Source organism: Acanthochromis polyacanthus, chromosome 16 (assembly GCF_021347895.1).
Source record: "Acanthochromis polyacanthus isolate Apoly-LR-REF ecotype Palm Island chromosome 16, KAUST_Apoly_ChrSc, whole genome shotgun sequence".
In the NCBI taxonomy this organism is placed as follows: Eukaryota; Metazoa; Chordata; class Actinopteri; family Pomacentridae; genus Acanthochromis; species Acanthochromis polyacanthus.
Genome location: NC_067128.1, coordinates 38,610,388 through 38,622,512, shown reverse-complemented (window position 1 = coordinate 38,622,512; position 12,125 = coordinate 38,610,388). Strand labels below are relative to the sequence as shown.

Genomic DNA, 12,125 nt, shown 5'->3' with positions numbered 1-12,125 from the left:
GCCTCCGCTGTCACCCAGTCCACGCAGCCTCCGCTGTCACCCAGTCCACGCAGCCTCCGCTGTCACCCAGTCCACGCAGCTTCCACTGTCACTCAGTCCACGCAGCTTCCACTGTCTCTCCGCTGCTCCTCTCATCTCTGTCTGCCCGACTTTTTATCCTCCGCTCCGGCTGCTACTGCGGAGATAATCAGGTCAGCCGATTACCACCACCTGTGTCAATTACCTTGACGCTGCCTCCACGCACCCCTCCACACCTCTCTCTCCTGCAGCTGAGCTCTCCCACGCCCATCGCCACATATCCCCACCGCCCGACTTAGGCCGGGGAGCCATCCGGCCTAACCAACTCCCCCCACCGGCTCCAAGGAGCGGGAGAGGAAGTCAGCCACGGCCATCTGCGCCCCCGGCCTATGAATCACTGTGAACTTAAAAGGCTGTAGAGCTAGATACCACCGTGTGATTCGGGCGTTGGTATCCTTCATGCGATGGAGCCATTGGAGAGGGGCGTGGTCCGAACAGAGGGTGAATGGGCGTCCCAGGAGGTAGTAGCGCAGGGCCCCGACCGCCCACCTGATTGCCAGGCACTCTTTCTCTACCGTGCTGTAGCGAGCCTCCCTCTCAGACAACTTGCGGCTGATGTAAACTACAGGGCGGTCGACGCCCTGCACCTGCTGGGACAAAACGGCCCCCAGCCCTCTGTTCGACGCATCAGTCTGCAGGAAAAAAGGGAGAGAGAAGTTAGGTGTGTAGAGGAGTGGCTCCCCACAGAGGGCCTGCTTTATTCTCTCAAACGCCCGCTGGCACTGCTCCGTCCACTGGACCGGATCTGAGGCACTCTTCCGGGTCAGGTCGGTCAAGGGGCTGGCCAGGTCCGAGAATTTAGGTATGAACCGCTGATAGTAGCCCGCCAGCCCCAGGAACCGCCGTACCTCTTTTTTGGACTTGGGCTGCGGACAGGCTGCGATCGCTGCTGTCTTATCCACCTGTGGGTGCACCTGCCCGCCGCCCAAGTGGTGACCCAGATACCGTACCTCCCTCCGTCCAACCGCGCACTTCTTCGGGTTGGCCGTCAGCCCCGCCTGTCTCAAGGACTCCAGCACCGCGGCCACCTGCCGCACATGCGCCGCCCAGCTGTTACTATGGATGATAACATCATCCAGGTAGGCGGCCGCATATGCTGCGTGCGGCCGCAGCACCTTGTCCATGAGACGCTGGAACGTGGCTGGGGCTCCGAACAACCCGAACGGAAGCGTCACGAATTGGTACAAACCGTACGGAGTGGAGAAGGCCGTTTTTTCCTTGGACTCCGGTGACAGGGGAATCTGCCAGTAGCCCTTGGTCAAATCCAGTGTGGTGAAGAAACGCGCAGTGCCCAGCCGATCCAGGAGCTCGTCGACCCTTGGCATGGGATAGGCATCAAATCGTGACACGTCATTCACCCTGCGGTAGTCCACACAGAACCGTATAGACCCATCCTTCTTGACGACAAGAACAATGGGGCTACACCAGGCACTGTTTGACTCTTCTATCACTCCCATCTCTAGCATTGCTTTCAATTCCTTCTGAACTAATTTTCTCTTATGTTCAGGCAGTCTGTAAGGTCGTGAAAAAACCCTCACGCCTCGGGGGTCTCGATGTGGTGCTGTATGAGGTCTGTACGCCCTGGCAGGGGGGAAAACACGTCAGCAAACCGCTCCTGCAACATGGCAATGTCGGCTTTTTGGGACTGCGAGAGGTGGTTTTCAACGGGGAGTGAGGTGGAATTGCCCGGCTTTGGAACCTCAGGCCCTAACTCGTCTCTCTCTTCAACTACAGTCACCAAAGAAGCCGACTCCGCCTCTCTCCATGCTTTTAGGAGGTTGAGGTGGTAAACCTGTGTTGCTTCTCCCCTGTCAGAGCGTGCCACCTCATAATCCACCTCCCCTACTCGTCGTGTGACCACGAAGGGCCCTTGCCACTTGGCGAGTAATTTCGAGCTAGAAGATGGAAGTAATACAAGTACTTTTTCTCCCGGTGAAAATTGTCTGAGCTTTGCCCCTCTGTTGTACAGGCGTTGTTGTCGTTCCTGGGCCTTGAGCAAATTCTCACGTGAAAGCTGTCCCAGTGATTGGAGTTTTGCTCTAAGGTCCAGGACGTACTGTATTTCATTCTTACTTGGGCTTGGACCTTCCTCCCAGTTTTCTTTAACCAGGTCCAAAACCCCACGTGGCTTCCTGCCAAACAGCAGTTCAAAGGGAGAAAATCCCGTGGAGGCCTGGGGCACCTCCCGCACTGCAAACAACAGAGGGTCCAGCCATTTATCCCAATTGCTGTTCTCCTCGTGAATGAACTTACGAATCATGTTCTTCAAGGTCTTATTCAGACGCTCCACCAGACCATCGGTCTGTGGGTGGTACATACTTGTCCGAATAGACTTGATGCCCAATAATTCGTAAAGTTCCCGAAGTGTTCGTGACATAAACGAGGTGCCCTGGTCAGTCAGAATCTCTTTGGGGATTCCAACTCGGGAGATGACCTGAAACAGTGCTTGTGCAACACTCTTTGCAGAGATGGTGCGCAACGGCACTGCTTCGGGATATCGTGTTGCGTAATCCACTAGGACTAACACAAACCGATATCCTCGTGCGCTCCGGTGAAATGGCCCGATGAGGTCCATACCAATTCTTTCAAATGGAACCTCTATCAATGGTAATGGGTGCAAAGGCGGCCGTGGGATGGCCGGTTGGTTAACCAACTGGCATTCAGGACAAGACGCACACCACCGGCGTACATCTTCCCGAATGCCAGGCCAATAGAATCGGGCCATGACCCGGTCGAGTGTTTTTTCATACCCCATGTGACCAGCCATTGGGTTGAAATGTGCCGCCTGGAAAACTGTTTCCCGGCGGCCCCTTGGCACCAACAATTGGGTGGCTATATTCTGCGTCTGAGTGTCACGAGTCACTCTGTATAATCTGTCTCTGATTAATGAAAAGTGTGGATATGCAGGTGCTGTGCCCGGGTGCACCAACTGACCATCAATCTTTATCACTTGGTCGAAAGCTGAGCGCAGTGTGTCATCCCGAGACTGTTCCAGAGGAAGATCTTCCATGGGGTGTATGACAGGAACCCGCGGAGCCTCCTGACGAGGCCCCTCGGGATCCCCCTCCTCGTCTGCAGTGTCGGACAACCTTGCATCACCACTGAGCACAGCACACATATCACACGTCCCTACCGCTCGTGAACGCACTCCCACACATTTCCCCACTGCCCCCTGGAACCCAGGCCAATCCGTACCCAAAATAAGGGGGTGCGTAAGGCGGGAGCTAACCGCGGCCTTGATGATATGCTTTTTTCCCTTGAATCTAACTTCCACTGGCACAACAGGATATTTGTGAACATCCCCATGTACACACCTTATCCTCACCCAGGATGCCTCCACCAATGCCCCGGGTCGAACCAGGTTTTGGTGAATCAGGGACTGTCCACAGCCCAAATCCACCATAGCCCGATGTACACCCCCCTGGATCCTTACCGGAACGCTGTATGTCCCTCCCAGACCGGGAGAGGGTGCTGGCGTGCCGGCAACCCGAACCACCTGGCCGACCTCCATGAGCGGACACTCCCGTCGGAAGTGGCCAGGCTGCCCACACCGCCAGCACTCCTGTCCTGACGTTTGAGGAGCCCCCGGTGGGTTGGAAACAGCGTCAGCAGCAGCCGGAGCCTGGTGTGGAAGAGAAGCAAAAGAGAGGTTAGTACGGGGCACCGGAACCGGAGGCGTCAGTGAACGTGGCGCCGATGTCAGCGCAGCCAGGGTTTTCCTGCGTGGCGCTGGTGTCGGTCGCATTCCGGGAGGTGCCCGTCCTTGGCCTCCCGACTGGACCGCCAGGTGATCCTCGGCCAGCGTCACTGCTGCCCTCAGATCGGCCGGGCGATGATACCTCACCCAGTTGCTCGTCTCCCCTGGCAACCCCTCGATGAACTGCTCCACCACAATCTTCTCCAGAAGCCGACTCTCCTCCGCGGTCTCCCCCGGCAGCAGCCACCTGGTTGCCGCTAGGGATGTCCCGATACAGATTTTTTGACTTCCGATCCGATCCCATTTTTTTAATGATGTGGTTTGCCGATACCGATCCGATCCGATCCCTACATTCTCAGAGCATTAAAAATAATGCAGCAGTATCAAAATTACAGATGTATTTTATTTTGCTTTAAAAAGAACAATGCAACAAATCTCATAATAAAAAATAGTTTCAAACCATGTCTGCAGAATACTTCAACTTCAAAAGTCATAACAAAACTAAAACTTTCGTTTTACACAAAAATAGATTGTTAGAAATAGAAAAATAAATAACCCAGTAGCTAGCTGAGCTTAATATTCAATGCAAAAATAAAATAGTTTCTCTTTTTTCCAGTGCTGGTGCTGAATTTCACCCAAAAAGTTCTACATTTGTAAGAAGAACACAGGGGGTAAAACAAGTGAGAACTCATATGAGGAGTAACTGTAAACTTCTACACTTTAAAATGTAGTTGTATGAGCCTTTTTTCTCTTCAAAAGTGCTGGTGCTCAACTTGCACACAAATACTGAACAAAAAAGTGCAGAATACAGGGAGTAAATCAATACTTTTCCTTTAACAAACTGTAAAACCCTGTCTTACATTCTGTTAGGGTGAACAGGGCTTAGTTTAGCTGTCTAACCATCAATAATGAGGTGAAAGTTTTTCTTAATGAAGACAAGCTTCTCTGTCAAGTCTGCAGATAAACGGTTTCGCTTCTCATCCAGTACATTTGAGGTAGCACTGAAAAGTCTCTCACTGTCCACACTTGTGCAAGGGGCAGAGAGGAACTTTGTGGCAACAGCAGCCAGAGAGGGTTTTTGTGTAGCATGCGCCCTCCAGTACTCCAGTGGACTGACTGACCTGGGGATGGTTTGTTCAGAGAAGTAGCTGTGCACTTCAGTGACAACTGAAGATGAGGTGGCACATCTTGTTTCAACCTCACTTTCTTCCAAAATTTCATCAAACACGCTTCCCAGTTTGTTGCTTGCCTCCGCTGGTCTTGCACGTGGGGTTGGACTCGCTGGCTCACTGCTGACTCTGCAGACCTTCTCCACAGTCTCTAGGAGTGAGGCTTTGGCACTTTTCAGGTTGGCTGCACTTGCAAAATACCTAGAAATATTACAAATAATCATTAACTCACACAAATGATACCCTTGGTAATTAAATAATTTTGGCAAAATAAATGTTAAAAGACTTGCCTGTCTTTGTATCTTGGGTCCACCAAAGTGGCGATGTAGTACAGTGGCTCCATCTCAACATGGGAGAAGCGCCTGTTTACAGCTTCGAGGAGAGTGCTCTTCATGGTTTTGATTCCTGCATCATTTTCGTCTTCTCGAGACAGAACTCGCTTCAGCACTGTGATGGCAGGTATCACATCAGCACATGTTGCTGTCTCTGCACTCACTGACTTTGTAACCTCATCAAATGGGGCCAGAACAGTTGCAGTCTTCTCTGCTAACATCCACTGGTTTGCAGTCAGAGTAGAGGGTAGGCTGTGCTCGCCTGCATAGACACTGAGGGGACGTTTTTGCTCAAGGAGGCTTTGCAGCATGTACAGAGTGCTGTTCCATCTCACTTGCACATCCTGCTGCAGACGCTTTGTGGGCATTTTAAGGTCAGTCTGAATGTCCTCCAGGCGTGAGTAGGCTCGGGGTGAATGCTTAAAATGACCCACAATTTTCCTGGCAATGACCAAAGTGTCATTCACGCTGCGCTGTGAGAGTAAACCCTCGTGTACAATGAGATGCAGCGTGTGTGCAACACAGCCCAGGCTCCGCACCCCCATCTCATCCATGGCTTTGCGCATGTTGCTGGCGTTGTCTCTTAAAACCACATGCACTCGTTCTTTCTGTATTTGCCATCCTTTCAACATTTCCTCAATAACTTCTTTCACATGTTCAGCTGTGTGTGAGCCGCGGAACTCGTTGGCATGCAGCACAACATTAACGAGATTAAAAGAGGCGTCAATCCAGTGTGCAGTAAGACTTAACAGAGACATTGGGCACACATCAGAGCTCCAAATGTCTGTTGTAAAGGAAATGCTGCTTGCATCAGCTATGAGGGATCGAATGCGTTCACAAACCCTCTCGTGTAGCTCCGGTAATGCCGCATCCGTCAGATAGTGCCGAGATGGGAGTTCGTATCTTGGCTCTACAAAGTCCATCAGACGACGAAATCCTTTGTTTTCCACCACGGAAAGAGGTTGGTCGTCCAGTGCAATGAATTCGACAATCTTTTCTGTTAATTTCCTGGACTTCTCGCTATTTCGAGGTAGCTTTTCTCTTCTTTGAAACACCTCCGCCAAAGTTTGTTGCTGTGGCTTCGCTGTCTTTTCCTTATATATCCCGAACTCCGTGGGGTGACTTCTTTGTAAATGTCTGATCATATTTGTTGTATTAAAGTGCGCCCTGCTGGTGCCTCCTCGAGAAATGTTCTTTTTGCAAACATTGCAAGACGCTGTTGGACTGTCGTTGGTTTGAATGGAGAAGTAATCCCAAACAGCGGACATGCTGCATGCGCGTTTTGATTTGCAGCTGCCGTAAAGTGTGACGGCGCTGAAAAACGACATCGGCGCGATACCGTGACTAAAGCCGATACCACCCGAGTTTCCAAAAATAGGCGTATCGAGGTCCGATACCGATACTGAGTATCGGCTCGGGACATCCCTAGTTGCCGCGTCCTTCATCTGCTGGGCAAACACAAACGAGCGGTCGCCCGCCCCCAGCCGAGCGCCCCGGAAACGGCGCCGGTGGTCCTCAGGCGAGAGGCCCGTCCTGTCCAGCACCGCCTTCCTGACATCAGCGAAATTCCTCCGGGCCGCCGCCGGCAGGCTGATCGCTGCCGTCTGGGCCTCCCCCGTCAGTAGGGGAAGCAGCCGCACCGCCCACTCCGCCTGCGGCCATCCACACGCCACCGCCGTGGCCTGGAACATGTCCAAAACGACTGCGGGTCATCCTCCGCCGTCATCCTTTGCAGAGACAGCCCGGAGATGGAGGAGGAGGAGGAGGAGCCCGGCGATCCCCCCGGTCGAGACAACAGCTGCTCCAAGACGCGGGTCTGCCTCTCCGTCTGTTGGTGCAGCGCCTCCAGGTGCCGCCGATTCGCCGCTGCCTGGTCGGCGTGCATTGCCGCCAAGTCCCGGAGCATCTGGGCCAGCACAGCCACGGGCTGCACCGGCTCCGCCGGAGGCGCAGACATCCCCGTGTATCAAGTGCCGGTTGGGCGCCAATGTGACAAGTTCGCTGTCCGTGGGTCCACTCAATACACACACACGCCTTGGTTGTCGAGGGAATGTTGTTTATTACTTCACGATTCAATGTATACCACAGTCCGGTACGCAGCCTCCGCTGTCACCCAGTCCACGCAGCCTCCGCTGTCACTCAGTCCACGCAGCTTCCACTGTCTCTCCGCTGCTCCTCTCATCTCTGTCTGCCCGACTTTTTATCCTCCGCTCCGGCTGCTACTGCGGAGATAATCAGGTCAGCCGATTACCACCACCTGTGTCAATTACCTTGACACTGCCTCCACGCACCCCTCCACACCTCTCTCTCCTGCAGCTGAGCTCTCCCACGCCCATCGCCACAAACGTGTCATTTGGTTTTAAAATACAGCTTCTTATAAATAGAGGGAGAGTTTATCAATAAATGAATACATACAGATAATAAGACACAATTTATTTGATTTCAGATTATTCCATTCTCTACAGGATGTTTAAGTGTTGATGCTTTTACATTCTTATTTCATAACTGCAGCTCAGGTACTGTGAAATATTACAACACTTAACATTAGAAATGCAACATTTCAGTCAGACAGACTTCATCAGGCACTGGTTACTTTTCTCTTCTTCTCTTGGGTCATTTCTATCTTGGAATCAGACGTCACTTAGTTTTACACTAAAGAACCTTAATATATCCCACACCTGTTCATGTCTTGGCCTTACTTTAACAAACAGAAATGATTTCAGGAGTTTCTACATCTGATTCTTGTCTTCTGATGGCAACATATTGTTTCCATTTAATCTGGCAAAATATCACTTTTACTGTCGCTACTCACGGTCCGGACAGCGTCACATCTAATTGAAAATCATAGCTGACGGTAATCCAAGTGTTTGCAGAACCAGCTGACCACCAGCTCATTTATTCAAAATGGCAGATTTTTAGCTAGCTTCATTAAACATTCTCCTGATTGTCCTTCTTGCTCCACATTTCCATGTTTCTTTTTTTGCTAAGTAATAACTTCCCAGTGTAAAAGGGTAGAGAAAGAACTTCATCATATGGAGTCTCGTCTTACCAACAATGTTTGGGTGATTGATTCCCTTCAGGACTTCCGCCTCCTCATTGAGGCGCTGCTGGTAAACAGCCACCTGTTTGGCTGCACATTTACTGTTGATCTTCTTAACAGCCCAAGGTGACGCATTCAGCTTTTCCATCCTAGGATGAAATTGATCAATAACCCCGTCTCAAGGTGCGTTGCATTATTACTAATACAGGCACACACAAACAAACATCAAAATCAGCATATGCTGCAGCTTGAAAAAAAATATAGCACTTTTAAACAAATTGTAGATGGATTTTCAAAGGTATACCAAAGCTAAAGTTGCACACGATCAATTTTAAAAGCTGATTATTTTGTTGTTAATTTGATGATTGCTTTGTTGTAAATGCCCACAGTTCATTCATTGTCCCATCCTGGCCGGCTGCAACTAACAAATATTTTAATTTTTGATTGATATGGGAGAAATTTGCTTGAACATTTGGTTTGATAAATTGCACGAAGTAGTAAAAATAGTAAAGCAGTTCCCCAAAGCTAAAAGAAGCGTCCTAAAATCGTTAGTTTTACACACGTGGACAAAATTGTTGGTACCCCTCAGTTAAAGAAGGAAAAACCCACAATTCTCACTGAAATCACTTGAAACTCACAAAAGTAACAATAAATAAAAATTTATTGAAAATTAAATAATCAAAAACAGCCATTACTTTTGAATTGTTGATTAACATAATTATTTAAAAAAAACAAACTAATGAAACAGGCCTGGACAAAAATGATGGTACCTCTATAAAAGATTGAAAACTATTTGACCAGAGTGACATGATTAACTCAGGTGTGTCATTTAATTGACATCACAGGTGTTTCCAAACTCATAATCAGTCAGTCTACCTATTTAAAGGGAGACAAGTAGTCACCCTGCTGTTTGGTGAAAAGGTGTGTACCACACTGAACATGGACAACAGAAAGCGAAGGAGAGAATTGTCCCAGGACATCCGAAAAAAAATTATAGACAAACATCTCAAAGGTAAAGGCTATAAGACCATCTCTAAACAGCTTGAAGTTCCTGTGACAACAGTGGCTCATATTATTCAGAAGTTCAAGACCCACGGGACAGTAGCCAACCTCCCTGGACGTGGCCGCAAGAGGAAAATTGATGACAAATTGAAGAGACGGATCGTTGGAATTGTATCCAAAGAGCCCAGAGCAACCTCCAAAGAAATTAAAGGTGAACTCCAAGGCCAAGGTACATCAGTGTCAGATCGCACCATTCGTCGTTGTTTGAGCCAAAGTGGACTTCATGGGAGACGACCAAGGAGGACACCACTGCTGAAAAAAACTCATAAAAAAGCCAGACTGGAATTTGCAAAAATGCATGTTGACAAGCCACAAAGCTTCTGGGAGAATGTCCTTTGGACAGATGAGACCAAACTGGAGCTTTTTGGTAAGGCACATCAACTCTATGTTCATAGACTCAAAAACCAAGCATACGAAGAAAAGAACACTGTCCCTACGGTGAAACATGGAGGAGGCTCAGTAATGTTTTGGGGCTGCTTTGCTGCATCTGGCACAGGGTGTCTTGAAAGTGTGCAAGGTACGATGAAATCTGAAGACTATCAAGGCATTCTGGAGAGAAATGTGCTGCCTAGTGTCAGAAAGCTTGGTCTCAGTCGCAGGTCATGGGTCTTCCAACAGGACAACGATCCAAAACACACAGCCAAAAACACCCAAGAATGGCTGAGAGAAAAGCGTTGGACTATTCTAAAGTGGCCTTCTATGAGCCCAGATCTGAATCCCATTGAACATATGTGGAAGGAGCTGAAACATGCCATTTGGAGAAGACACCCATCAAACCTGACACAACTGGAGCTGTTTGCTCATGAGGAGTGGGCCAAAATACCTGTTGACAGCTGCAGAACGCTCATTGACAAATACAGAAATTGTTTAATTGCAGTGATTGCCTCAAAAGGTTGTGCAACAAAATATTAAGTTATGGGTACCATCATTTTTGTCCAGCCCTATTTCATTAGTTTGTTTTTTTTAAATAATTATGTTAATCAGCAATTCAAAAGTGATGGCTGATTTTGATTATTTAATTTTCAATAAATTTTTATTTATTGTTACTTTTGTGAGTTTCAAGTGATTTCAGTGAGAATTGTGGGTTTTTCCTTCTTTAACTGAGGGGTACCAACAATTTTGTCCACGTGTGTATCTAATACCAGCCCAAAGGCAAAGGACATTCACTTTACAATGAGAAAACGACACCCAATAAAGCCAGCCTTGTTTAGCCTTTATTTTGTGTTTTGTTTCCCTGTATGTTTTCTGACTAACTCATTAATCCATTAACTACATTAATGCTGATGATCTTCACTGGCATAGTTAACATTCTACAGTTGAGTCTTTTTCCTCCAATTTAGAAAAAATAAAAATCTGCCATCACATTCCCACTATATTTTTTGTATGAAACACAAAATTGTAACCTTTTTGAAGGCTGATCTGTGCTGTTAGACATTTCAGGCTCGATTAGGCCTGTTATGTACATTTACCAATGAAAAAAGCATGAATGAATCTGACATACCAGTGTGTAACCAACACACATAGACCTGATGTATGCTTGTGTTTTTTTATTTAGTTTAGGTTTTTTTTCTTTTTTTACATTTATCTTACATTTATTTTACTTCATATTTATTCTTAACTTTTCATAGAATTACTTTTATCTCTGCACTGTGAATGAATGTGAGAAACGTCATTTCCTTTAACTGTGTTCTGCTGAATGACAATAAAGCTGAAGTTGAAGCGGAGGACGTAGAAAAATGCGATGAAGGCTAAGTCTAAAAATATTTCACCGATAACTGACTGACTGTGACTAACCTGTTCAGGAGGTAAACATTGACTCCAGTCCCACATCCCAGCTTCTTCATGAAAGGTGAGGCAGGGATGGTGATGGGGGTACCGCCGCTGTTTCGGCTCCTCGGTCTTACAGTTTTCGGGGTTTTAAATGAGTCTTCGACGCTGGATGCGATAGTGGAGGTCATTCTGTCAAAGAAGAACAGATGTCAATATGCCTACTGTAGAAAAACATTTGTCCTTACTGATTAGTACTGTTGACTTGACAAATTAAAAAAGAGCCTAACGAGCTTCTACTACAGTATGACTTAAAGCATTATGTCTTATAGGAGTAAGTGGTGTGCAACATGACTAAACGTGAAGTATTATGTCAATGTTTGGCAGCTTCAAAGTTGGTACCAATTAGAGCAAAAGCAGAATTAACTTTTAGAAAATTTATTAGTGAACTATTTTACATGATGTAATGAACGTTTAGCCAACAGTCTTAACGGCAAAAACCAAACTAGCATCAATACAATAACTGTAAAGTTAGCTTCTTTCGGTGAGTAACTGGGATTATTGTGGCGCCAGTCCAGTTGAAAGTGTTTCGCATTGCTTTAAGATATGAGACTTAGTCATTCACCCAACAGAAGTAACATTACCTGAACTTCTCTCCTCTGTAACAACAAAACCGCTGCAGCTAAACGGCGCCGAACATTCAAAATGACAACCAGCTCAGTCGGTACGGTGGCCGCGGAGGGACAAACAGAGCGCAAGTCGTTTGCGTTATTTACAGTTTTTCTCAATCGCTTTGATAGCCTACATTTCTCAAATCATCATCGACATTAGCAAAACAGTGAGTGTATTTCTCAAAACAATTCGTACAAATAGCAAAACACCGTGGATTAACTGCAAAAGCCAGTCTCTTGCTCAAAATCCTTAGTTCATCTCTCAAGAGTAAATATCTGTGTCAATGAACATGTCAGTGTCATCAGAAT

At 47.6% G+C, this 12,125-nt stretch overlaps 1 protein-coding gene and 1 long non-coding RNA gene across 10 annotated transcripts in view; one reads left to right on the top strand and one right to left on the bottom strand.

The window, feature by feature from the left end:
- The window catches only part of LOC127530337 (lymphokine-activated killer T-cell-originated protein kinase homolog), a 349,629-nt gene extending 337,768 nt beyond the window's left edge, over positions 1–11,861 (bottom strand). For 5 of the 8 annotated variants that reach the window (XM_051936982.1, XM_051936986.1, XM_051936985.1 and 2 more), the window contains exons 1-3: positions 11,790–11,861; positions 11,173–11,337; positions 8,326–8,465 (exon numbers count right to left, since the gene is read on the bottom strand). In XM_051936982.1, the coding sequence (XP_051792942.1) occupies positions 8,326–8,465; positions 11,173–11,336 (304 nt within the window). In that variant the 5' untranslated portion in view covers position 11,337; positions 11,790–11,861. The remainder of the gene's footprint in view (positions 1–8,325; positions 8,466–11,172; positions 11,338–11,789) is intronic. The other 3 variants (XM_051936983.1, XM_051936987.1, XM_051936981.1) reach the window with 1 other exon arrangement.
- LOC127530367 (uncharacterized) overlaps positions 1–12,125 on the top strand; it is a 128,819-nt gene that overhangs the window by 91,072 nt on the left and 25,622 nt on the right. The window lies entirely within an intron of this gene.